At 48.9% G+C, this 26530-nt stretch overlaps 1 protein-coding gene across 1 annotated transcript; it reads left to right on the top strand.

Annotated features, from left to right (window-relative positions):
- The first annotated feature begins 230 nt into the window (after positions 1-230).
- Positions 231-26530, top strand: GTPBP1 (GTP binding protein 1). Its single transcript, XM_006865180.1, has 12 exons — positions 231-422; positions 4063-4174; positions 15847-16027; positions 16579-16927; positions 20316-20439; positions 21171-21285; positions 22875-23019; positions 23158-23340; positions 23930-24065; positions 24506-24684; positions 25705-25905; positions 26438-26530. The coding sequence occupies exons 1-12, from the start codon at positions 231-233 to the stop codon at positions 26528-26530; spliced, it is 2010 nt and encodes a 669-aa protein (XP_006865242.1).

Here is a 26530-nt window from a genome sequence, read left to right as displayed (position 1 = left end):
TTTGGGATCATTAATTATTCATGAGTATCTCAAAAGCGCTGCAGTGATTGGTAGCTGAGAGTCCCCGTCGATTGCTTCTTTCCTAGATATATGAGTCACCCTCACCACTGCCTAGTGAAGCTACGCATAAATTATTCCGATGAGGTGTGGGGGCGTGTCCACGCATCGATTAGGCAAATAAGCCGGGGAGGGAGGGGAAGCCGGCTACGAATTAGCCTAAGTTATTAAAGATGGCGGCGGAGCGGAGTCGCTCCCCGATGGACTCGCCGGTTCCAGCCTCTATGTTCGCCCCCGAGCCCAGCTTTCCGGGGGCAGCCAGAGCTACGGCGGCTGCCGCACGGCTCCACAGCGACTTCGACTCAGACTGCAGCGAGGAAGGCGAGGCTCTCAACGGCGAGCCGGAGCTGGACCTTACCAGCAAGGTAGGCCCGGGCGGCGGAGGTGGGCACTGAGGGGACGGGCAGCGGGGCCGAGCCGTCTCCGGGGTAACGGCGGGGCAGTCCTGGAGCGCGGGAGGCCGGGGTCGCCGCCGTCGTCCGTCCGCGGGAAGGAGGAGGGCGGCCGCCGAGCCCGCCCACCTGCCAGGCACCAGGACCGGAGCGGGACTCCCGGGACCAGGGGTTCCCCGCAACCTCTCTCGTTCCCCCGCGGCACCAACCCTACCTCCCACCCGATCGCACCCCTCTGATTCCCGCTCTGCCACGTGGAACCGGGGCGGGGTGGGGGGGCGCCCGCCTCCCGCCGTGCTCCCAGCGGTCGAGTTCCAGCGCGGCCCCGCCTCCCGACCCCCTCCTTCCTGGGTCCCCACCTGCGAGGTGTGTGGAGTGCGGTCCTCCAGCTGGGGCACCAGGGACGCGGGGTACGGGGGGGCGGGGGGGAGATGGGGCGTGAGGGGGGGGCCGTCGGAGGGGACGGCAGGGCTGGACAGGATAGGGGTGGCAGCCGCAGGCTCTTCCTGGTGTTGGAAAAGGAAACAGAAAGTGGGCGCTTGGAGGGGAAAAGCAAAGACAACCCCAGACTCTGCTTTGGGAAACTGCCCCAAACAAAACCGAGAGGTGGGCTTGACCCACAATCCTGAGAATGGAGCCTCATCTTACGTGGGTGGAATGATGAAAGACGTTGTAAAGCGTCTGGTCCGAGCTGTTGTAAAAGTAGCCAGGACTTAAGGCTCACCATCTGCTTGGCATTGTGGGATATAGAAAGTTAAGTTTACGATGTGACAGGTTTTGCCTCCTGGTGTGGCGCTGTAGGATCAGCACTGGACTGCGAACCACAAGGTCAGTGGTTCAAACGCACCAGCTGGTTCTTGAAAACCCTATATACAGGGTCACTGTGAGTCGGAAACGACTCCAAGACATTTAACAACACCAATGATTTAAAGGGAAGAATGCCAACTCAGGAGTCAGACAGGATTCAGTTTTCTGCCCTGCCACTTAAAAAGGCTCTGTGACCTTGGAAAAGTTTCTTAAGGTCTCAGTTCTCCAGCTACATTAGCTTAAGAAAGTACAGAAGCACTGTGGACATTAGAAATGGACAGGACACCCAGGACAGTGCTTGATACACACTAGACACTCGGTGACTATTGGAGATGAACTGAGTAACTGATCATTCCCTGTGCGCATTGAATAGCAGTTGATGGAAGATGAAATACTCATACCACTGCCTACTTGTAGTTGGAAAGTTACTATACAATACAGGCATAAGAGTGCTTTGAAGAGGTTTGTGACTTTTCATAGTCTATTGTGGTGAAATTTGCATGTAACTTGGATCTAATCAGAGAGAGCTCCCCCGTAACATAAGCAAGCAAGTTCTCAACTGCTCTGTGTTCTTCTAGCCCCACCTGAGCATTTGGAAGGCAGCAAGTTGCTGCTTAAGGTTTATGGCCATGGCCCTGCCCTGAAGGTCCCAATGAGGGTGGCCAAGCCTGAAGAGTAGGATGGTCAGGAAAGTAGGTGAGGCTATATGACAAGATGCAAAAGACCCAGACAGCAGTGAGGTCAAAGTAGTGATGAGTCAGTTCAGGATGCCATAGGAGATGCACCTGACTTAAGAGCAGGTGAACTATGGGGTCAGTACACAGTCAAGGTGCTGAGAAACCTGGAAACACAGCGGGAAGTTGTGGGCATGAGTTGCAGACGGTAGTACCTTTGTTTCCTGACCAGCTTATCGAATGTTCTAGGATGGGGAAATGTTACTTAATCATCTAGCTGAGGAAGTCCTTACTATTTTAAAATTGAGACATGCTGTATATGAAGGAGGTCCTGATGGCACTGTCAGATAAGCACTGGACTGCTAACCATAAGGTCAGTTCAAACCCACCAGCCACTCTTCAGAAACCCCGTACAGGGTCCCTATGAGTCAGAACTGGCTCTACGCCACTTAACAACTATATACAAGAAAGGGGTCCTGGTGTTGCTCTGTAGGGTAAGCACTGAACTGCTACTTCAAGGTCTAGGAATGTTCTAGGATGGGGAAATGTTACTTAATCACAGAGCTGGGGAGGTCCTTACTATTTTAAAATTGAGACATGCTGTATAGGAGGGAGGTCCTAGTGTGGCACTGTAGGCTAGCACTGGACTGCTAACCATAAGGTCAGTGGTTCAAACTCAATAACTATTCCTCAGAAATCCTATACAGGGTCCCTGTGAGTTGGGACTGAGTTGACAGCACTTAACAACAAGAACATATATGAGGGAGCTTCACAAAGTTCATGGAAAAATGAAATGAAAAGATAATGGAAAATTTCCACAATTTTTTTGAAGCCCCCTTGTATATTATATGCACAGCCCTGGTGGTTCAGGGGTTAAGCACTCAGCAGCTAACCGAAAAGTTTGAATTTAGCAGCTTCTCCACAGAAGATTAAGACTGACAGTCTGCTCCAGTAAAGAGTTCAGCCTTGGAAACAGCCTGGGGCAGTTCTGCTCTGTCCTCTAAAGTTGCTGTGTTTGAGTCAGAATTCACTTGGGGGCAATGGGTTGGCTTTTGGTGTATGCATGTGAAGGTGAAAGGGAGAGCCAGAGGGGTTAAATGGTGTCATTCCTGAGAAAAGATTAGAAGCTACAGTTTGTAGAGTTGCTATAATTAAATGTGGGGGTCTGAGGCCCTGAGAACTTTCAAAGGGAGAAACTGTAAACAGGGGTGGTTAGTCTCGACCAAGAAAGTTAGAAAATTCCCTCAGGAATGATTGGGTGAAGAAAACTTTCCGAAGCTTTATGTGTTATCTTGTTCTGTCTTTACAGTGGCCATGTCATGGGTTAAGCATTGGGCTGCTAACTACAAGGCCGTTGGTTCAAACCCACCAGTTGCTCCATGGGAGAAACATGGGACTGTCCTGGGAATCCTAAGGAGCAGTTCTGTTCTGTAGCGTGGCCATGAGTTGGAACAGACAGGAGATACATAGTATCTGTGTAGATACAAAGACTGACACTTAGACAGGTTACATTCTTTCTCCAAGGTCACACTGAATTAGAAAATGTATTCTCACATACCTGTTAGCAAACCCCCCCACCCAAGAAGTGGTTGATACATGTTAATATGATTGGCAGAGAGTTACAAAATGATGGCGTGGTGCTAATCCTCACTTATTGGTGGTGGTGTTTGGTTGATAAAGAGTAAATCTTGCTAACACAAAACTTCCCTGCTGATTTCCAAGGGAATTCCTGTAGTCATTGCCCAGTGATTGGCCTGTGGGTGGATGGAGGGCATGGCCGTCTTGAGTTTCCAGATGCAAGCCACAGATAGAAGAATTTGACCCTTAAGAGTACAGCACTGCTCATCAATTTCTACCCACAATGCTAGCTTCTCAGTCATCCTGGCTCCCGCCCTCTTTGCTGTGGGCTGTGGCTCTGGCAGTGCTCATTTTTGGCCATCCTAGAAGTTACAGACAGAGGCTTTAGGTACAGGGCTATTTAAGGAGTGCCAGAGACTATGTGGGGGCTGGGTGTGTGATTTCGATGGGAGGGCTGTGGGTTTCAGCCAGTGTCTTTGGTTAGGCCCCTTGTCAGCGCTGACTGTGACCCTCTTCTAGTGAGTGTGGTCTAAGGCTGTTGGTTTTTCTTCTAGCTGGTTCTAGTGAGCCCTACATCAGAGCAGTATGACAGCCTACTTCGGCAGATGTGGGAGAGGATGGACGAGGGATGCGGAGAGACCATATATGTCATTGGGCAGGGATCAGGTGAGCATAGTTTTTCTTTCACTTTGTTTTTAAAAATTATTTAGAGTCCATTGTCCCATGTTAGGAAGGTTCCCACTGCAGTGGTTCTGTAGCGTCTGCAGAACTATTCGCGAGGACGGAAAAGTACAAAGTGGTCTGTTAGTCCCATCTGAGTGGTCTGTCCTGAGATGCTTGATTTTGAAGAATCCCTTGTTAAGCAGTTTTACAGATGCTGCATTCTCTCCAGTATTCTCTATTTACGTAAAGGGGACTAGAGCATCATGCAAAGGCACTGCTTGCCCAGGGTAACAGCAAATTATTGTCTTGGTCCTCTGCTCCATGCCCTCTGGAGACCCCACTGCTGCGGATTTTCTGCGTAGTGGAGAACCTCCATGATTCTTCTCCTTAGCCAGTCAGCCCTGCCCCAGACCATGCAGGCTATTCAGTGTGGGTAGCTGTGATGAGAGGGATGTGATTATCTCCCCACTAGATCCAGCCTGACATGTAGGCTTGTTACCGTTCTTTTCCTCCAATCTGCTTATTTCATTTTAATGGGACCCTCTGTTTTTGAAGTATCATGGGGGCTTTTTTTTGTCATGGTCACTCCCCGTTTGCACCTCATCCTGTTATGGCATGCTCTGTGCTGAAATGGCAGCCAGGATTGTAATCGGTTATGAATCCAGCACTAGGCCATCATCTTTGCTGGTTGAGTTTAAGATTGATGAAACCTCAAAATCATTCCTAATTCATCTGAAGACATCTATTAAGTGTCTTCTAAGAACGGAATACTATTATAAAGGCACTTTTGGATACTCAAAACTTGGTCCCTGTCCCAAGGAAGGTGGTGTGTGCCTGCATGTGCACATACCACACACACACACACACACACACACACACACACTTAGGAAAGCTACAAGAGTGACACCACAAGGGGATTGATTACATTTCCCAAATTCTGCCATGTCTTTCTTTGAAGTGTCCCTTTTATCTTTTCTTCCCACTTGCTGCACCTCACCAGTGTGGAGTCTTATCCTGTAAAAGAGGGCAGAGTCAGAGAGATAAGCCATCCAGGATGTTTCGTGTCATGTCGGGGAGGAGGGAATGGTCAGCATCAGAAGTGCTGAGATAGCAAGGTCAGTGTAAGATAAAGCCATTCTTTTTGGTGACAGAGAGCTAACTGATGGCTTTTTGAAAGCTTTTACATCAGGTTGTAATAGCATCACTTTATGCTTGTAGAGTTTGTTGTTCTGACTCATAGCAACCCTATATAACATAATGAAACTCTCCCAGTCCTGTGCCATCCCCAGTTCTTATGTTTGAGCCCATTGTTGTAGCTGCTGTGTCTGTCTGTCTCACCGAGGGCTTTCCTCTTTTTCTCTCACTGTCAACTTTACCAAGTATAATATCCTTTCCCAAGGACTGGTCCCTCCTGAGAATATGTCTAGAATATGCGAGATGTGTCACCATCCTCACTTCTAAGGAACATTCTGCCTGTACTTCTTCCAAGACAGATTGGTTTGTTCTTCTGGCAGTCTGTGGTATAGTCAGTATTCTTCACTTAGTTTGTAGACTTTACATTCCATTTGTAGTCCAGTCTTAACAAGTGTTAGACTTGTTCTTTGATGACCCAGATTCTTTAGCCTCTCTCTTCCCCTTTGCCCTTTAATGTGGACTGTTGGTGAATTTCACCATGCCTTGCTTGGCAAATCACAACTAATTAACCTTCCATGGCAAAGCACAAGAAGAGGTCAAACATTCATTAATACATCAACACACCCAGGCATTATCCCTGCATCTACCAATTGGAAGTTACTAGATTGGCAGTGACTCCTTCTTACTGGAATTCTTTAGAGGTAGAAAGCAGCTACAACTAGTTAATCAAGTTAAACCTCAGAGGTCTAAATAAATGGCCTCTGGGGGTCAGCTTCATCATAACTTCCTGTATGTTCTTGGTTCTGTACTGCTGCTGTCACTTGCTCCATTTGTGAAATGAGGACAATGTCATTCCTGCCCCACCCTATCTTAGGGACATATGGATAAACTGTTGTTGTTGTTGTTATGTGCTGTCGAGTCGGTTCCGACCCATAGCGACCCTGAACAGGGTTTCCAAGGCTGTAAATCTTTATGGGAGCAGAAAGCCTCATCTTTCTCCCGCGGAGCAGCTGGTAGTTTCGAACTGCTGACCTTACGGTTCACAGCCCGATTCGTAAACTAGACATTCACAAATGCAGTGCAGAGAAAGGTGTCCTGTAAGTAAGATGGATACTTTAAAAGGAAGCAATATAGTAGTTAGTTCGCTTGGGATCTAGAGCCTTGTGGGTCAGTGTTTGCCTACTAGTAGCTCTTTTCCCCATCATAAAATGGGGATACTAATAGAGCATATCCCCTGGTATTACTGTAATGAAGGGTCAATGAGAATTCAAGGAAATCACTGGAGTCCTGGTGTAGTGGTGCAGGTTAATGTGCTGGACTGCAAAGTTCATTTGAACCACGAGGTCGGTGGTTCCAGCTCACCAGCTGCTCCTTGGAAACCCTGTAGAGATAAGAGAGTCATTATGAGTCGCAACCGACTCTACAGCACTTAACAACAACAACATAGCACGCACTTTAAAAAAGACTAGCTAGCCTTGGTTTGTAGTAGTTATTTTTTTAAGGATTCCAAATTATAGTTGATTTACTATGAGATTTCTTTTAAAAAGAACCTTGTTCAAGCCACAAATATTAAGTTGCGACTTTTTAAGAAGCCAGATTCCAGGCTACAGGTTCAGGGAACACAGGAGGAGTGCTGTGCCAGAAGCATGGACCACTGGACAGTGTGGATATTTGGTAGACCAGAAGGAGGGTAGAGTAAGTCCGGGTGGTAAGTAGGCAGGGCCCAGATCCTGGGGGTCCTTGAGTTTAGACTTTGATCCTCAACCTTATGGGGAGTCTTTGCAGCCTGTTTCATGGAGGAGTATGTGTAGTGTAGGTGACTCAGGTGGGAGCACGGAATTCTAATTTGCTTTGGGCATGGCTGAATATGTGACCTTGCGCCACTAGACCTCTGCGGTTCTTCTTCTTGGCCTTTGTCTCCCTGACTATGATGTGAAGCACGTGATGCACACTGGAGAAGGGTATTGTGATTGACGGCGTTTTCTGAGAGCCCTGGGTGGTCAAGGTGACATTGGTAATTGCTCCCGAAAGCACTGCTTTTCACTGTACCAGAGCAGGGAGAGCTGACAGAATCAGGTGTCTGGCAAGAATGGCAGGTTAGCAGACCTTCTTTTAGGATCATTTCCAGCAAATCCAGTTGATTTCCAGAGCTCAGTCGGCCAGGCATTTAGAAACTCTTCAGCTCCACTGTTCCCTCTTCGTTAGTTTGTTTTGCATTTTGTAAACCTTTGAGGACTTAATATAGCAACGTAACCCTTATGGGACATTCAGGGATGTTGGTGACACAGTCCTTGTCATCAGGTTGCTTCTGTAGTGTGTGTGTGTGTTGGAGGCTTGGGACGCCTGTGTATCCAAATCACCCTTCTCAAAGCCAGTTGCCATCAGGTCGACTGAAGCTCATGGAAACCCCATGCATGTCAGAACTGTTCTCTATAATGGCTGGCTGCTTCTGAGGTGCCTTTGGGTGGATTTGAACCTCCAGCCTTTTGATTAGCAGCTGAGTGCATTAGTCATTTGCACCACTGACAAATTCCATTAGGTAGAGACTGTTAGGTGCTGTTGAGTTAGTTCTGATTCATAGCGTCCCCATAAACAACAGAACAAAATACTGCACCAGCCTCACAATTGTTGTTATGCTGTGCTACGGTGCCAGTCTGTCTTGTTGGGGATCTTCCTCTTTGTCACTTTATCAAACATGATGTCCTTCTCCAGGGACTGGTCCCTCTTAAGAATATGTCTGAAGTATCAGAGACAAACTCTCACCATCCTGGTTTCTAAGCATTCTGGCTGGAATGTCTTCTTCCAACATAGATTGTTTTGTTCTTCTGGCAGTCCATGGTACTTTGAATATTCTTCTCTAACATTTTTACTCAAAAGCATCAATTCTACGGTCTTTCTTATTCACTGTCCAGCTTTCACATGTATATGAGGCTATTGAAAATACCATGGCTTGGGTCAGGCACACCTTAGTCCTCAAGCTGACATCTTGGCTCTAGAAAACTTTGAAGAGGTCTTGTGCAGAAGATTTGCCTAAGCAGTACAGTGTTTGATTTCTTGCTTGCTGCTTCCATGAGTGTTGTTGGTGAATCCAAGCAAAATGAAGTCTCTGACGTCAATCTTTTCTGCATTTATTATGATATTTATTGGTTCAGTGGTGAGGATTAAAAAGAATTTTTTTTTATTTTTTATTGTGAATTGAGTAAGGGTTTACAGGCAAGATCATCAGGTTTTACATTAAACAAATCATCAGCTTTGTTTCATTTTAATGATTATAAATCCCCCCATGCAATAACAGTTGTCCTGCTCTTCCCTGTGATTACCCATGTACAAATATTCTCTTTCAAACTCATATATATATTTGTGGGATATATAAGCATATATATCCCACTCTTCCTCACAGACATGTTCAGCCTGTGTCTCTGTCCATGTATCCACACATAGAACACTGTTCAAGATTGTGTATAGATCTCTATTTACCTCTATCCCTTTAACCCTTGCATGTATCCCTGTGTCTTCACTTACATTCATCATTCTTCCGCCAACCTCTTTTTCATATATTGCCCTCCCTTTCACCCAGGTTAACATGTGTCTACCCTCTAGTCCATGAATTACTCTCCCATCCCCACCACCTCTGGTAACCATCAAAGTGGTGAGGATTTTTGTTTTCTTTGTTGTTGTTGTTGTCAGGTGCCATCGAGTCGGAACTGACTCATAGCAACCCCATGCACAGCAGAACGAAACAATGTCCAATCCTGGGCCAATCTCACTACTGCTGCCACACTTGACACCATCAATGATGCCACCTGGCCAATCCATCTCGTTGGGGGTCTTCCTCTTTTTCTCTGATCCTCCATCTTACCCAGCATGACATCCTTCTCCAGCAACTATTCCCTCCTGACAATATGTCCAAAGTATGAGAGATGAAGCTTAGCCATCTTGGCCTCCAAGGAGCACTCTGGTTGCACTTCTTCCAAAACAGATCTATTGGTCTTTTGGCAGTCCATGGCACTTTTAGTATTCTCCTCCAACACCACAACTCAAAGGCATCAATTCTTCTACGATCCTCTTTATTCACTGTCCAGCTTTCGCATCCATATGAGGCTATTGAAAACACAATGGCCTGGGTCAGGCGCACCCTAGTCCTCAAGCTGACATCTCTGCTCTTCAATACTTTAAAAAGTTCCTGTGCAGCAGATTTGCCCAATGCAATATGTCGTCTGATCTCTTGACTGCTGCTTCCGCGAGTGTTGACAGTTGATCCAAGAAGAATGAAGTCCTTGACAACTTCAATCTTTTCTCCATTGATAAGAATGGTGTTTATTGGTCCAGTGGTGAGGATTTTTGTTTTCTGTATTGAGGTGCAATCCATACTGAAGGCTGTAATCTTTTAATTTTCATCAGTGTTTTAAGTCCTGTTCACTGTTAACAAGCTAGGTTGTATCATTTGCATTTCACAGGTTGTTAATGAGTCTTCCTCTAATTTTGATGCCACACTCTTCTTCATATAATCCAGTTTCTTGGATTATTTGCACAGCATACAGGTCCTGGTGTGGCGCTGTGGGTTAATGGCGCTGGACTGCAAAGTCTGTTTGAATTGCAAGGTCGGCGGTTCAAGCTCATCAGCTGCTCCTGGGAAACCCTGGGAAACCCTATACAGGGCCGCTATGGGTCGGAACTGACTTGATGGCACTTAACAACAACATACAAATTGAAGAAGTATGATGAAAAAATGCAACCCTGATGCACACCTTCCCTGATTTTAAACCACTCAGTGTCCCCTAGTTCTGTTTGAATGACTATCACTTGGTGTATGTAGTTAAGTGTCTGGAATACTCATTCTCTACAGTGTTGTTCATAGCTTGTCATAATCCACATAGTCGAAAGCCTTTGCACAGTTAATAAAGCACAGGTAAACATCTTTTCTGGTATTTTCTACTTTCATCCAAGATCCATCTGACATCAGCAGTGATAGCCCTCATTCCAAGTCTTGTCTGAATCTAGTTTGAGCCTCTGGCAGTTCTATCATGTGATCTCCAGCATCATTTCTATCACCAACACTGTATTTTCCAACTACTGATCCTTTCTCTTTGTTTCTAACCTTCTCATTCCAATTACCAGTAATTATCAATACATCATAATTGCATGTTTGATCTGTTTTGCACTGAAGAAGTTGGTGGAATTCTTCTATTTCATGATCACTAGCTTTAGTGGTTGGTGGGCAAATGTAAATAATAGTGGTATTAATGCGTCCTCCTTGTGGGCGTATGGACATTATCCTATCATAGACAGCGTTGTATTTCAAGATAGACCTTGAAATGTTCTTTTAGATGATGAATGTCATGCCATTCCTCTTCAATTTATTATTCCCAGCATAGTAAACCATGATTGTCAAATCATAATGGCCCATAGCCATTCATTTCAGCTCACTGATGCCTAGGATATAGATCTGTATCCATTCCATTTCATTTTTGACAACTTCCAATTTTCCTAGATTCATACTTTGCACATTCCATGGTCCAAATATTAATGGATGTTTACAGCTGTTTCTCCTGATTTTGAGTTGTGCTCCATCTGCTAATGATGGTCCTGAAAAATTTTTCCATTTGCATCATGACAGTCAGCTCTACTTTGAGGAGGCAGCTCTTCCCCAGTCGTATTTTGAGTGCCTTCCAACCTGAGGGGCTTATCTTCTGGCCCTATATCTGACAATGTTCCGCTGCTGTTCATGAGGTTTTCAGTGGATAAACACTCAGAAGTAGTCTATCTCTCCTTCCTAGTCTGTCTTAGTCTGGAAGCTCAGCTGAAACCTGTCCACCATGGGTGACCATGCTAGTATTTAAAATACCCATGGCATAGCTTCCAGCTTCACAACAACACACATACCACCAAAGTAAGATAAACTGACTGATAAGTAATGGATTCCATAAGGTTGTTGTTGTGATGTGCCGTAGAATTGGTTCCGACTCATAGTGACCCTGTACAGGGTTTCCGAGGCTGTAAATCTTTACGGGAGCAGAAAGCCTCATCTTTCTCCCGTGGAACAGCTGGTAGTTTTGAATTGCTGACCTGGCAGTTCACAGCCCAATTTGTAACCACTACGCTACCAGTGAAGAAGACTTGAAACATTTACTGATGAAGATCAAAGAGCACAGCCTTCGGTATTGGTTGCATCTCAATGTCAGGAAAACAAAAATCCTCACCACTGGACCAATAAACACCATTCTTATCAATGGAGAAAAGATTGAAGTTATCAAGGACTTCATTCTTCTTGGATCAACTGTCAACACTCGCGGAAGCAGCAGTCAAGAGATCAGACGACGTATTGCATTGGGCAAATCTGCTGCACAGGAACTTTTTAAAGTATTGAGGAGCAGAGATGTCAGCTTGAGGACTAAGGTGCGCCTGACCCACGCCTTGGTATTTTCAATAACCTCATATGGATGTGAAAGCTGGACAGTGAATAAGGAAGATCGTAGAAGAATTGATGCCTTTGAGTTGTGGTGTTGGAGGAGAATACTGAAAGTGCCATGGACTGCCAAAAGAACCAATAGATCTGTTTTGGAAGAAGTGCAGCCAGAGTGCTCCTTGGAGGCCAGGATGGCTAAGCTTCATCTTTCATACTTTGGACATATTGTCCAGAGGGAACAGTCGCTGGAGAAGGATGTCATGCTGGGTAAGATGGAGGGTTAGAGAAAAAGAGGAAGACCCCCAACGAGATGGATTGGCCAGGTGGCATCATAGATGGCGTCAAGTGTGGCAGCAGTAGTGAGGTTGGCCCAGGATTGGACATTGTTTCGTTCTGCTGTGCATGGGGTCCCTATGAGTCGGTTCCGACTCGATGGCACCTGACAATGACAACAACAATAACAACAACGCTACCAGAGCTCTTCAAGGTGCTAGGTGATCAATGCTGTAAAGGCAGTAGAAGCATTTGTGAGGGTTCTGAGCAGAATGGCAGGAGGGCAGAAGTTTGACAGGTGGAGATGAGCTAATGGCCTTCTAGAGATGGAAACACATGAGCATAGATGCAGTTAGACAAATGCAGGGAACATGGAGACTGTGAATGGCTCACTTGCACTGCGACAAAGCTTCAAATGTTATAAAGGGAAAGACCTTTGGAATTGGGCCTGAATGCTGCTGGCCTGGGGAGCCATCCAAGGGCTTTGTCTTAGCTGTAACAGTGTTGAACTGTGCTTAACTTGGGTGCTTGAGCGTGTTTCTGTGTGGCACTGGGCTAGTTAATAGCACTTAGGAATCGGTGTGGTGATTTGGATGGAAGTGGACTGGCTAAGAGGGTAGATAAGCAGGGACAAGGGGAAGAAGGCTAGGTGTGAAGCTGGAGAAAATAGGATGGGATGATGCGAGAGTTAAGCTTGGGTGACTGGCAGGAAGGTGATGGTGCCATCAGAAACAAGGGTGGGCAGCAAGAGGAGGATCTGGTCAGGTGTTTAAGAGGGATCTTTGGGAGAAGGAATGGCTCTGGGTTTGGAATCAGAAGACCCAAGCTAATATGGCTGATGGGCTACATGCCAGCTCTGGCCTATGGGTTCTATCCACTCTTTTTTTTTTTTTTTTAATGCTCAGATTTTTATTTCAACATTGCGAATTCTGAACAATTTAAACAAGCATCTCTATGTACATAAATTAGGCATTTGTAAACATGGTGTCTACACATACAAATTATTGGGAAAAGTACACTAAAACCTTCAACACTTCTCATGATCTCAAAAATAATCTTTATTGTTCCTAATGCAGTAACTTTCCTTACATTTCCTGGTGAGAGACTCTTAATTCTCTAGTGCTAGGCAAATTACACAGGGTTGTTAAATGCTAACACATCAGTGCTTTTCATTAAATACATAACACACTCTAATGAGACAGGATTGTTCTCCAGGCAGTTGCAGATAGCATTTGGTCAGGAATGACTGTATGAAACTCAAGTCTGGCATGTTCTGCTTAGTTTTGCCTTTCTATTCAGGTTTCCAAAGATTAAGTTCCTGAAAGATCTTTCACAGGAAATCTTCACATCCACGTGGCAAAACACTTTCCTTTTCCATTCAGAAAAGCAGCTTTCTCAATCTAGTATCCTTAGAAAAGCTTTTGGTGAAGTTAGGTCCACGTGTATCACGGGAGGAGTAGCCGCCACCATCTTCGCCTTGCCCGTTGCGGGCTCTCGCTTCCGCCTCCCACCCACCTTCGCTTTACTACGACCAGAGGTCCCAGGCCGACCCGCCCCACATTGGGGACTTCGAAGAGCAGCGTGAGTCGCAGAAGCGCAGCGGGGGTCGTCCCACCCCCTCGGCCTCGCCCGAGGGCGCGAAGTGGCATGAAGGAGCAGGTCTAAGGCAGCCGCAGCACCTCAAAGGACCATGTGGGTGAATCTCTATCCACTCTTGAAAGGAAACAGTAATGCCTGCCTTATAAGACTATAGGAAAGGCTAAGGTCTGAGATGCTTAATTAATGGTGTGTTTTTTGTGTGCTATTGTTTGTAAAGGAGTCTTGGTGTGGCGCTATGGGTTAATGCGCTAGACTGCAAGGTCAGCAGTTCAAGCTCATCAGCTGCTCCTCAGAAACCCTATACAGTGTCACTATGGGTAGGAACCGACTTGACTGCACTTCACAACAACAGCATTTGTTTGTAAAAGCGGGGAGGGTAATAAGTGTGGACATGAGACATCCATAAGTTATTTTCCAGGCAATTGAAAATTCAGTCTAGAGCTCCGGGAAGAAGATACTACCAGAAGTGAAATGTTTTTATAAGTTTTCAAAGTGAAAGTTAAAAGCATAAAATAAGATGCCTTGGGGAAAGTTTAGAGAATGGAGAAGTGGACCGCTGGACTAACTACTGGAAAAGTCTACGTTTAGGGATGGAACAAGGTGTGCCAGAAAAGGAGAAAGAGGAAGCAGAGTGGGGTGGGGTGGGGGTGGGGGGCGAATCTGGAGTGTTCAGGTGATAGGTACATAGGGTGCAAGGAATGTGTTTCCCGAAGGAAAGGCAAGGTGGCCAGCAGTGCCAAATGCTGTTGGGGTCAAGTAGAGGACATAAAATCGAATGGTTAGAAGGTCTTTGATAACTTTTGGAAACTGGTTTCTTCTAGATAGTCTGATTTAGAGAAAGCAGGTAGTGAGAAAATAGTCTCTCAGTGTTGGTTACTCGTGAAGTCAAAGGAAAAGCTAGATGGCATCTCAGCAGATACACGTACACAGGGGAAAGGAAGGAGGGTCATTTTCCTTTTCTCAGTTTCTGAAGGCCTAGAATTTCTCACTTAGTTGTTGTTCTAAGTCCTGGCGTGGTGCTGTAAGATAAGCACTAGACTGTGAGGTTGGCAGTTCACATTCACCAGCAACTCCTCAGAAACCGTATACAGGGTCGCTGTGAGTCAGAACCAACTTACCGGCACTTAACAACAAGAGCTTGTTTGTTGCAGGTGGAGTGGGGAAGAGAAGGTGAGAGGTAGCGAGTGGTTGTTGCTGCAAGGTGCCTGGGAGGAGGTAAAAGCAGAAAGGTTGAACAATGCTGGAGGTCTAGGAAGGAGCAGGGGCGCACTCTGAGACAGGAAGGCAGGAAGAAGCGCTGAGGAAGGTGTTGTGGGAGTGCACAGAAAGCATCCAGCATGACGCTTGTGTACGGTAAACGTTCAGAGATGATTGGTTGATTGGTCCTTTCTTCTTTCTGACTCCCTTCCTTATCTTGAGCTCAGACTCATTGTTCCAGCTGTTTGCTGGACATTTCACCTGAGCTATATTAGTTAAACAGTTTGTCTCTAAAATAAGTCTTCAATTCTCTCCCCTTTCTTCTCCACCTTCTTGCCTGGATTATTAGCATCACTTCCTAACTGGCCCTCCCTAACTGGCCTCTCTCCTGCAGTGTACAGTCTAACCCACAGCAATCTGATCATGACTCTGCTGCCTAAATCCCAAAGGCTTCGTGTTGCCTGGTATCTAATGTGTTTGCTGCTTCCAGATGTCACTCTGTCTTCCCAGCTTCCCGCTTCTCCTGGGATCTCCTGCCATTCGACATCTCCCATCCAGCTCTCAGCAAACTGAGCTTCTTACTGGTCCCTGACATGCCAGGATGGACCATGCGCCATGCTTTGTTCCATGGTCTGCAGTGTTCCTCCAACGCTCTCTGCTTGCTCATTTCTCACACTTGGTTTCCCTAAGCAATGCCATTTGGTTCCGTTTTACATTCTCTTTGTACAGGTCCGCAGTCAAGCCGGCAGGCTACATTGCAATGAATTCATTTCCTGTCTGTCTGTCTTGTGGGCTGTGAGTTCACTAAAGACCCCTGGATTCTCCGTACCCAGCATGAGATTGGTGTAGATGCTAGTAGAGTCTCAGTGGTGGTTGTTGAATGAATGAACAAACAGATGTGCTGTGTAGTGGGGAAGCCTGTGGTGGTCAGACATGTGTGCTCAGGATTTTGAGACGCGTTAGGTAGAGAGAGCTGTTCTCCTCCAGTGCCCTAACCTTTGTTAGGTAGGCTAGTGCCTGCTTGCTGGCAGACTGTTCCTGCTGACCTTTGGGCTCTTGTCCCCAGATGGGACCGAGTACGGGCTGACTGAAGCTGACATGGAGGCCTCCTACGCCACTGTGAAGAGCATGGCTGAGCAGATTGAGGCCGATGTCATCCTTCTGCGGGAACGGCAAGAAGCTGGTGGCCGTGTGCGGGATTACCTGGTCCGGAAACGAGTAGGAGACAACGACTTCCTGGAGGTCAGGTGAGAAGATCTCACACCTCGAGGGTGTCACAGAGACTGGGGATGACTGAGGCTAGGACTCCTGTGTCAGCTCCACCCCATCTCTGATGCCCTTTCTTTCCCTTCCTGAGACTTGGAAGGAGCGTCCAGGGATGTGGTGGCTCTTGTCTCTTCTGTACTTCCCCATCTTTGGATACTTGGACTTGGGAACAGTGGGAGAGGGCCTAGTCACCTATTCTGTGGTCACTGTGGGCATCATTTGCTTTCCCATCAGCCTGTGAGTCTAGAAAACGGGGTGGGGGCGGGAGGGAGGTCAAGTGAGCATTTGAGCCTGGCTTTGGGGGTCCTTCCTGGCCCCTCTGGGGGAGTAGTGGAAGTAAAGGAGCTAGCTGCTATGCTACAGTCTCCGTTCCTCCATTCTACTCCCTGGATGCAGCTCCATCCAGGATGGACTCATCTGTGACTAGGAGGGAGAGTGAACCTGCGGGACTTGGGGGCCAGTTTACTTAGCGATCACGTGACGTACTCACTATCCCTGACTGACTCAGGTGCCTGGGTTCATATACACACAGGGTAGCAGTCGTGGGCAACGTGGACGCCGGCAAAAGTACCCTTCTGGGCGTCCTGACTCACGGGGAGCTGGACAATGGCCGAGGCTTTGCCCGCCAGAAACTCTTCCGCCACAAGCATGAGATTGAATCTGGTCGTACCAGCAGTGTGGGCAACGACATTCTGGGCTTTGACAGTGAAGGCAATGTGGTGAACAAACCAGACAGCCATGGGGGCAGCCTTGAGTGGACAAAGATCTGCGAGAAGTCCACAAAGGTCATTACCTTCATCGACTTGGCTGGTCATGAGAAATACCTGAAGACCACTGTCTTTGGCATGACTGGCCATTTACCTGACTTCTGCATGCTCATGGTAAGCCAAGTGCTTCTGATGAGGGGGCAGGGGTTCCAGCTGGACTTCTTGGGGTGCGACCCTGCAAATACTTGAATTTGTTTGGAGAAGGAGGCCCATTGGCTTGGGGTTTTGATGATGGTCAAAGGTGAGAAGATTTGCAGGAGTGCTCAGTCCTGAGTCCTCTGGTCTTGTGATAAGGGTGAAGCTGCTAGAGCTATCTTCTAAGACAGACCAGGAAGGAGTCCTCTTGGTAAAAACTAAGGGGTCATTTGCAGACCTGCTGATTGTTGGCCGTGTTCTTTCTGTGGCATCTGGCTGCTTTGAGGAGGCAGCATTCTCACAGACACAGGAGGTATGGCGTGGCTGAGGCAGCATTCCAGAGGGGCCTTTGTGCTGACTTCTTCCCAGGTCTGTGGGGAGTGTCTGGGGTGCACAGGTGAAAAGCCTGGGGATGGAGCAGTGAACAAGACAGCTCATCACAGAGATGAACAGAAGACTGAGGGGCTTGCATCGTGTCCCCTTCTCTCCCTCTCTGGACAGACTGTAGGAGTCCATGAGGGCCCACACCTTGCACACGACTTCATGGAAACACTGAGCGTGTTTGCCTTTGGCAAGTCCTTCCCAAACCCCTTCCCATTCCCAAGTCCTCCAGCTGCCTTTATTGATAAGTGCAGTAAACACAAGCATCTGTTCAGAGCAAATTTGATCAAGTTACCCCACAAACACAGGCTCTCGTTAGATTCTCCCCAGAATGAAGAGAACACATGCATGGACACTCTTGTCGGCTCTCTGCCTACGGTTCTCAGGACCACAGCCCAGTTTCATCTCTGATTTCTCTGAGCATTACCCAGGGGTCATTACTGACTTCCTTGGCGAGGCTACAGAAAGGGGTCTTAATAAAAAATCTGTTGGACATATTTGGGGGAGTTGCTGGGTTTTAAAAGTAAGCATTTTTCTAGTGACCAAGACTAACTCATGGAAATAAGTTCACCACTAACAAAATGTTAGATATTAGAAATATCTAGGAGTCCTGGTATGGCACTGTGGGATAAAGTACTGGATCGCAAGGTCGGTTTGAACCACAAAGTTGGCAGTTCAAACTCACCAGTCACTCCTTGGAAACCCTGTACTGGGTAGCTGTGAGTCAGAACCGACTCCAAGGCACTTAACAACTACAAATAGTAAATGAGGAAATGTTTTATTAATGTTCCATGGCAATCCATTTCCAGGAAAAATAATCTTGAAAACTTATACACAACAAGTACTGAGCCTCCTCTCTAGGCTGGGAAGAGTGCCGTCAGGTCTTGGTTGGAGTGGAAAGGGGGAGGGAATAGGGAAGATTCAGAGGAAGACAGTGGAGGTATCCTGGTATGGCCAGGAGAGCCCAGGCAGGTGTGGAACATCTGTGTCAAGGGGGTGCTGACTCACCTGTGAAGTTTGATCAAATGAAAGCATATAAGCATAAATATGCCATGGCAATGTCCTTTAATGTAATTTGTCCTAATCAGTAATATAATCATGTGGCACAAAAATGAAAGAGATCCATATTTGTGCTCATTCCAAAGAGAGGTGGTGCAGCGCCATGTGGAAATCATTGAACAATATCATTATTATCACAGGCAAGTAAAACTTTGTTGAAGATCAGTTTAAAACAGTTGTAGCAGGACAGGGAGATGTCAGAAATGCAAGTCAGATTCAGACGGTGGTGTGAAATGAGGCTATCAGTGCTGATCACCGATGGTTCTTGACTGGAAAAAGCAGAGACTATCAGAAAGTGGTTGACTTGTGCTTTATTGACTCTGCAAAGGCATCCGGCCTTGTGGATCATAACACACTATGGATAACATTGTGAAAATGGGTATTCCAGAACACTGCATTGTGCTCATGAGAAACCTGTACATAGGCCAAAAGGCAGTTGTTAGAACAGAACTAGGGGACACTAAATGGCCTAAAGTCAGGAAAGGTGTGTGCCAGGGTTACATCCGTTCACTATACTTAATTCAGTTTGTATACTGAGCAAATAACCACGAAGTTGGATTATATTAAGTAAGAATGTGGCATCAGAATTGGAAGATGATTCATTAACAACCTGTGATACACAGAAGACAGAACCTTGCTTGCAGGAAGTGAAGAGGACTTGAAGTGCTTACTGATGAAGTTCAAAGACTACAGCCTTCAGTATGGGTTGTACACGTTAATGTAAAGAAAACAGAAATCCTCACAACTGGATCAATGAGTGACATCATAAAAAGAAGAAGAAGTTGTCAAAGACTTCATTTTGTTTGGCTCCACAATCAATATTCATGGAAACAGCAGTCAGGAAACTGAACGACATACTGCATTAGGCAAGTCTGCGGCTGTAAAAGATCTCTTTAAAGGGTGTGAGAGCAAAGATGTCTGTTTGAGGACTAAGGTTTGCTTGACCCAAGTCCTGGGATCTTCAGTCACTTCCTATGCATGTGGAAGTTGGACATTGAATAAAGAAGACTGTAGAGGAATGGATACATTTGAATTAATGGTTGGCAGAGAATATTGCAAGTACCATGGACTGCCAGGAGAACAAACAGATGTGCCCTGGAAAAAGTACAGTCAGAGTGCTCCTTAGAAGTTAGGATCGCAAGGCTTTGTCTCATGTTCTTTGGACATGTTTTAGGGAGGGACCAACCCCTAGAGAAGGAAAACGGGAGGGTCAGAGAAAAAGAAGACCCCAGTGAAATTGATTGACACGTGGCAGCCACAGTGGACTCAAACATTGTGAGGATGACCCAGGCCCAGACAGTGTTGCATTCCATAGTGCATTGGGTCGCTGTGAGTCAGAACTGACTCAGTGGCACCTAACAACAACAACAGTATCCACTGTAATACACCTTGTTTTGTTTTCTCCTTAAAGACTTAATTGGTTGTTATCCTGTATGGGTAGAGAAGAGTTTCCTTTCTTTGGTAGGGCACATTTTGAGTTTGTCTTGATTTCTTTAGCCAGTGATATGTTTTAAAAAGTTCATTTATTCCTTGAGGTAGTGGTGACTGTGGTAGCAACTGCTGGTCTCACCTCGTCTGTGCCAAACCCTTCACAGATGATGTGACATTTAGGCCTGAAGTGACGCTTTAAGTGGCATTGTTACCCTCCCGTTTTACAGGTGGGAAGACTCAGGGTCAGTTGGTTTTCTAGATGTCTGGGTATTTTCTTTATTATCTCCAAGTTCCCTCAGATTTTAATAGCCCATGTCAGTTAGTCAGCTGTTACAGTGATCCGTGTCCTGTCCAGCTTTCATCTTCAGCCATATTGTTCCTGGCTTTAGACCTGCACAAATGGGAGTTCTCTCCCGCACAGCCGCCTTTGAGCTTCTGTGTCCAGCAGCACCTCATGTTCCCCTTGTCCTGACGGTTCCTTTCTATGTTGGCACAGGTGGGCAGCAATGCTGGCATTGTGGGAATGACGAAGGAGCATCTGGGCTTGGCCTTGGCACTCAATGTGCCCGTCTTTGTGGTGGTCACCAAGATTGACATGTGTCCTGCCAACATCCTGCAAGGTAAGTGAAGTGCCTGTCTCGGGAACTGTCACCCAGGTGGACTTGCTCACAATCACCTGCGTCTTCTTCCTGTTTAGATCTGGGTCTGAGTAGAGCCGGGAATCGTCCCTGATCTTTGTTCCTTCTGCTTCTAAATGCTGGATGGTTAAGATTCCTGGTCTGGTACCATTTTTGAGATGGCCCCCAGAGAAAGGGCTTGGTCCTGTCTTCTAAAGTGGATAAACACATACGTGTGGACCTTCGGGCAGAGGGTCTCATTACCTTTAGTACCAAATGCTTCCCCATAGGAGTGCAGCAGCAGGCCTCCCTGCATGTCCCCTGCACTGCTACAGGCTACGCAAGAGACGTGCCCCTTTCGAGAGCTTCCCACAGGGCTGCTGCAGACGGCCCTAGGATCTCCTTTCAGCACATGAACACTTTTCTAGGAAGAACATTCTCCCTCTTGGGAGCCCCAAGTCACTTGCTTATAGGATGTGCGTCTTTAGAGACTGGAGAAATCCAGTAGGCTTGTAACCAGTGAACACAGGCCCCATCTGTGCTCTTTTTATTCATGCTCCCAGCCCCCAAAGTTTTCCTCCTTTATGCTCCTCCAGGCATTGTGGCAGTTAACCCTGGTCCATCCATCTGTCTGTCTTCTGCTTACATCATTGTTGAGTAGACCCGTCTTGCCCTGGAAGCCTGGCAAAAGAGAAGCTGGGTCCTCCTAATTCTGTTCTGTTTCACTCTTTAAGAAACCCTGAAGCTGTTACAACGCCTGTTGAAGTCCCCTGGGTGCCGGAAGATCCCCGTGCTGGTACAGAGCAAGGACGACGTGATTGTCATGGCCTCCAACTTCAGCTCGGAGAGGTGGGGTCTCCACGGCATCTCTTAGAGGTTGGGGTGTAGTGAGTGATAGGCTGGGCAGCTGGCACTTGGGGCAGCAGGTCTCAGACACACATCAGGACCCTCCCACTGGGATTCCGGATTGGGTGGCATCTCCCTGGCTGCCAGTTCTGCTTCCCACTCAGAGGCACTGGATCGCTGCGATTGGAAGGCCAGCGGAGAGCCGCTGTGTGCTGTCTGTGCAGTGGGAATGTGCCTGCCTTCCCCACGGGACTCCTCCCAGTCTTCCAAGTGATGTCCCTAAAGCAGTTAGCACGGTGCCTGGCTGCCGAATGTCTAATGGAGGCACAGCCATTTCCATGCCTGTTACTTACTATTAATGGCTTGTTTTTACTGTTGTTTCTCAAAAGCCCTTTAGTGGCAGATGGATTTTGGCATTTACTCATGAACGTATTCTTTCACGGAGTAAATATTTCCTGGCTATTCTGCACCTGGCTCTGTATCTAGGTGTTGAGGGTTCTGAGTTGACTTGGACAGAGTCCTTAAGTTCATTGCTTTTGGAAAGAGATCATAGCGAACTGGGGTTAGCCAGCCCCCCACCCCCCCAACTCTCCCTGATAATCCCTGTGTGTCTGGCCACCTGCCTCCTGAGTTGGTCAGTAGGGCGGGATCTAGAAGAGCCAGTGGGAGCTGCCCTGATGCTGTAGTGCCACCAGCTGACCAGCAGAGGGGGTGCTAGTCAACAGCTGGCCCCACTTCAATTTATTCATAGGCGCTGTAGGGTGAACACTGGACTACTAACCACAAGGTCAGGGGTTCAAACCCACCAGTCACTCTTTGGAAACCCTATACTGGGGTCTTTGTGACTTGACAGCACATAACAACAACAACATTGAGTGTTGGGGGTGTTATCCGGGGTGGGGGGCTCAGTGGTTAAGTGCTTGGCTGCTACCCTTTGGTTTGACCCCACCAGCTGTCCTGCAGGAGAAAGCTGTGGCAGTCTGCTACTGTAAAGATGACAACTTCAGAAAGCCTCTGGGGCGGTCTCCCCATCCGACAGGGTTGGCGGGACAGGTTTTGTGGACGCACTATTCCGGGAGCTCTGGGGAGTGCGTCATTCCTGGCCTGAACATTCTTTCACACTTGATAGTAGGTCTAGAGGCCTTTCAGGTCAGCTGATGGGCAACCTGAAGTAGTCACATGGACAGAAGTCACATGGACAGACACAGAACACAGACAGCCGTCTGAGGACCGAGCTGTGGAGGGTGCCAGGGAAGCAGTGGCACGTGGCCTAGGTGTTGAGGGATTCAGATTGGTTAAGAGGGAAGGAATTCAGGTAGAAGCAGCAGTGCAGAGCCGGAGAAGAGTACAGGAATCTCAGAGAACTCAATCTGGAGAGACGGCTAGGAGCCCACGTACCAGGGAATCTGGGCCGTCTTCTCAGCAGTGCAAAGGCGGGTAAGGACTGGCAGCAGTGTGTGTGTGTACCCTGGAAGAAGAGGCAGTGGGTGGGGACAAAGGCGGGCAAGAGGGTTGGGGCCACTTGTCAGTGCGGGAGCTGGCTGCCTGAGCACCTCTTTGTCTCCCACCCTTTCTCTTCACCCTCCACTTAGGATGTGCCCGATATTCCAGATTTCCAACGTTACAGGAGAGAACCTCGATCTGCTCAAGATGTTCCTCAACCTCCTCTCCCCCCGCACCAGCTACCGGGAGGAAGAGCCCGCCGAGTTTCAGATCGATGACACCTACTCTGTCCCGGTGAGTGGCTGCTTCTGGACTGAGCTGTGTGGGGGGCTTGTGGGGCACTTCTGACATGGTGATGGGGGGCAGGCCTGGGGTGGGGGCATTGTGTGGGCTGGGCTGGGCCTTCTTACTGTGCTGGGGTCTTCTCTGCAGGGTGTAGGGACGGTGGTGTCGGGGACAACACTGAGGGGCTTGATCAAATTGAATGACACGCTGCTGCTGGGCCCAGACCCCCTGGGGAACTTCCTGTCCATAGCTGTCAAATCGATCCATCGCAAGCGCATGCCTGTCAAGGAGGTGCGGGGCGGCCAGACAGCCTCCTTCGCACTGAAGAAGGTAAGTGTGGTGCTGCCTGAGACACTGGCTTGGGACCTAGTGGTTCCTCCCCCATCCTGTCCTCAGGGCTACTCCGCGAGTTACGGGTAGCAGAGCGCACTCGCACAGGGGAGGAAGCGTTGGCTCAGAACCCAAGTTCCTTGCCCCAGAGCCCACAGTAGGTGCCAGGGCAGGGTTTGGCCCCAGAACTGCCTGTCTCTGAAGCCAACTTGTCGCTCGAGTTCTTGGAGCAGGGTCCTGAGCAGAGTCCTGTCTATACAGAGGCTCCTGCCACAGAGGGTCACTGGATTCTTGCCACATCGGCCTTTCAGCTGGCCTTCTGTCCCTCCCAGAAGATGAACCAGGAAAAACGGACACACACACACACACACACACACACACACACACACACATGTGCGCGCACGTACTTGCGCACAACTCACCTAGTGTTTGCCTTCCGCCGCTCCTCCCCCGCTGTGTTTTTTTCCTGCTTGCCCTCCTAAGCCCTGGGGCAGGGGTGGGCACCCTGTGGGAGGGGTCAGCACAAGGGGTGAAAGCAGAGGTGTTCTGCTGACTGAGGTCTGGGCCTCCCTCTTCCTCTTGCCTTCAGATCAAGCGCTCGTCCATCCGGAAGGGCATGGTGATGGTTTCCCCACGCTTGAATCCCCAAGCATCCTGGGAGTTTGAGGCGGAGATTCTCGTCCTTCACCACCCCACCACTATTAGCCCCCGCTACCAGGCCATGGGTATGTGTCTGTGAGCTCAGGAGGGCCCCACTCACCCCCCAAATGCTCCAGCCACTTGAGCCCTAAGCTTAGTGTCAGGTGTCCATCATGACCAGGGAGCTGCTCTGTGCTGGGCTCTGGAGATCTGACCTACAAGGAGCTCGCATGCTGTCCTTCTGTGAACATCTCCTGACACACTGTGTGCCCAGAGGTGTTGTCAAGGTGCTGGGAACAGTAATGACCTGGGCAGGAGCCTTTCCATGGGGAACTCACGTTCCAGGGATCCAGGATCCAGGACCAGCTTCTGTGCAGGGTCCAGGGCCATGGGGGGAAGTGGGTGAGGGCAAAGCAGGCCTCCAGTTCACTCCACCGCCCCCTGCCTTCCTGAGGGCTTTAGTCCCAGAGATGGGGCCACCCTGTGCAGCTCCAGCATACTGCCTGACCTCCCGGCTCCCTGACAGTGCACTGCGGGAGCATTAGGCAGACGGCCACCATTCTGAGTATGGACAAGGACTGTCTGCGCACTGGGGACAAGGCCACCGTGCACTTCCGCTTCATCAAGACCCCCGAGTACCTTCACATAGACCAACGGCTGGTCTTCCGGGAAGGCCGCACCAAGGCTGTGGGCACTATCACCAAGGTACAGTCCCCCAGAGGCCAAGTACGGCCCTGAGCCACCTCTAGCCTCCCGGGAGGGGCCCATCACTGCAGCAGAAGAGCTGGATGGATGGTACTCCACCTTCTCTGCTCCCTGGGTCCCCATCTCTCTGGGTGTGGGTGGTGACTGTGGACTGGGTCAGGGTGTTCTGTAAGGATAGAGGTGGCAGAGTCTTGGCCAGGCCAGCTAGGGCCTGTGTCCGGTGGCCCTGGATTGGGGCTGTGCCTGAGATCTGAGTTAGAGGGCTTGATTGAATGAGTGGTAGGCGGCAGGAGGGGTGTGGGCTTGACTCCCTGTGGACCTGAGCCCACCTCTCACCTTCTGCAGACTCCAAACATGTTGGCCCCTGCGCCATTGAGAAGGAAGAAGGGGCCCGGCCTCTCTGAGATCTTGGAATCAGTTCAGGCTGCCCTTTGCTTCCCGAATATTCTTCCTCAGACCCATCCCGTGCCACAGTGGCTCTGGGGCTTTATTCTGCATGTGTAGCAGGGAGAGCGGTCATCTTCGGTTAGGCTGACTTGCCTTGGGGACTGGCTGAGTGCTTGGCACAGGCAGCAGTCCATGGCAGTGCCTCTGGGACTGGGTTGGGGAGCCCAGGGAAGAATCCGAGTCAGTTCTCATGACTGTGTTCTGATAACCATGCTCCAAATGCTCCCAGCTGTGAACACCCACATGGCCTCTTAGGGAGGCCAGATGTTAAACCTGCCCTAATGCCTGCCTAGGCCGGGAGGGGTCTTGGGGCTGGGGATTCCTGTGTTGTCCTGGGTTAGCAGGAGGAGCACCTCACGTGAAACTCACCATGCTCCAGGCAGAGCCTTTCTGAATGGGGCACTGAGAAAGGGAGGGCGGCCTGAGGCAGGTGGCTGTCTGGGCACACTGAGTGGGTGGGGGTGGCTTTCCATGGAGAGGTCAACTGCCAGAGAGGGCAGGGGCGGTGGGGAGCTGAGCAGATGGCCCTGTCCTGCACGTCAGGCCTCACCCTCACTCCCTTGGTTCCTGAAGCTCCTTCAGACCACCAACAACTCCCCGATGAACTCCAAGCCCCAGCAGATTAAAATGCAGTCGACGAAAAAGGGCCCCCTGAGCAAACGAGAAGAGGGGGGCCCCTCCAGCGGGCTGGCAGCCGGGGCACTGCCCCCTGGAGACGAGGCTGCCTCCCTAGGGGCTGCACAGCCGTCTGCAGCCAGCCGTCTCCAGCCACAGGTAAGCCTGCTGCCGGGACCCAGCCCGAGCACCTGGGGACAGGGTGAAGGTGTGTGTAACTGTGCCCTGTCCCACTGAGGAGCAGTCTCTGAGTTAGTATCTAGCAGATGTCTACAACTCTTGGCACACACTTGCTCTGCCAAACCAAGCCTAGCGCGCTGCCGTTGAGCCAATTCTGATTTGTAGTGAGTGATCCGACCCGATAAGACAGAACTCCTTAGGGGTTCTGAGACTATACCTCTAGATAGGAGCAGAGCCTCATTTTACTCGAGTTGCAGCTGGTGGGTTTGAACCAACAGCCTTTCGGTTAGCAGCCCAGTGCTTAATCCACAGCACCACCAGGACTCCTTAAGTGCTCTGCATGGGGGAGCTATTTGCCCTTAAAGCCGTGCCTTTCAAACCATGAGCTGTGGTCACAGAATCAGTCCACTGAGCCCCCGCTGTCTGCTCAGTCTCCCTGCCACCCTAGTCACTCACTGTCCTGCCTACTCTCTCGGGCTAGTGTTCCTCAGGCACCTCCTTTCTTTTCCAGCCCAAGCCCAGCAGTGGGGGCCGGCGACGGGGAGGCCAGAGGCATAAGGTCAAGTCCCAGGGAGCCTGCGTGACCCCTGCCAGCGGCTGCTGA

The sequence above is a fragment of the Chrysochloris asiatica genome, unplaced genomic scaffold, assembly GCF_000296735.1.
Source record: "Chrysochloris asiatica unplaced genomic scaffold, ChrAsi1.0 scaffold00076, whole genome shotgun sequence".
Taxonomy (NCBI): Eukaryota; Metazoa; Chordata; class Mammalia; order Afrosoricida; family Chrysochloridae; genus Chrysochloris; species Chrysochloris asiatica.
This window is presented reverse-complemented; position numbering and strand designations above follow the sequence as displayed.

Coding starts and splice junctions, on each gene's coding strand:
- GTPBP1 (XM_006865180.1), top strand. CDS start 231: ATGGCGGCGGAGCGGAGTCGCTCCCCGATGGACTCGCCGGTTCCAGCC. Junction 16,928..20,315: donor CTGACTTCTGCATGCTCATG/GTAAGCCAAGTG, acceptor ATGTTGGCACAG/GTGGGCAGCAATGCTGGCAT. Junction 25,906..26,437: donor CCAGCCGTCTCCAGCCACAG/GTAAGCCTGCTG, acceptor TTTCTTTTCCAG/CCCAAGCCCAGCAGTGGGGG.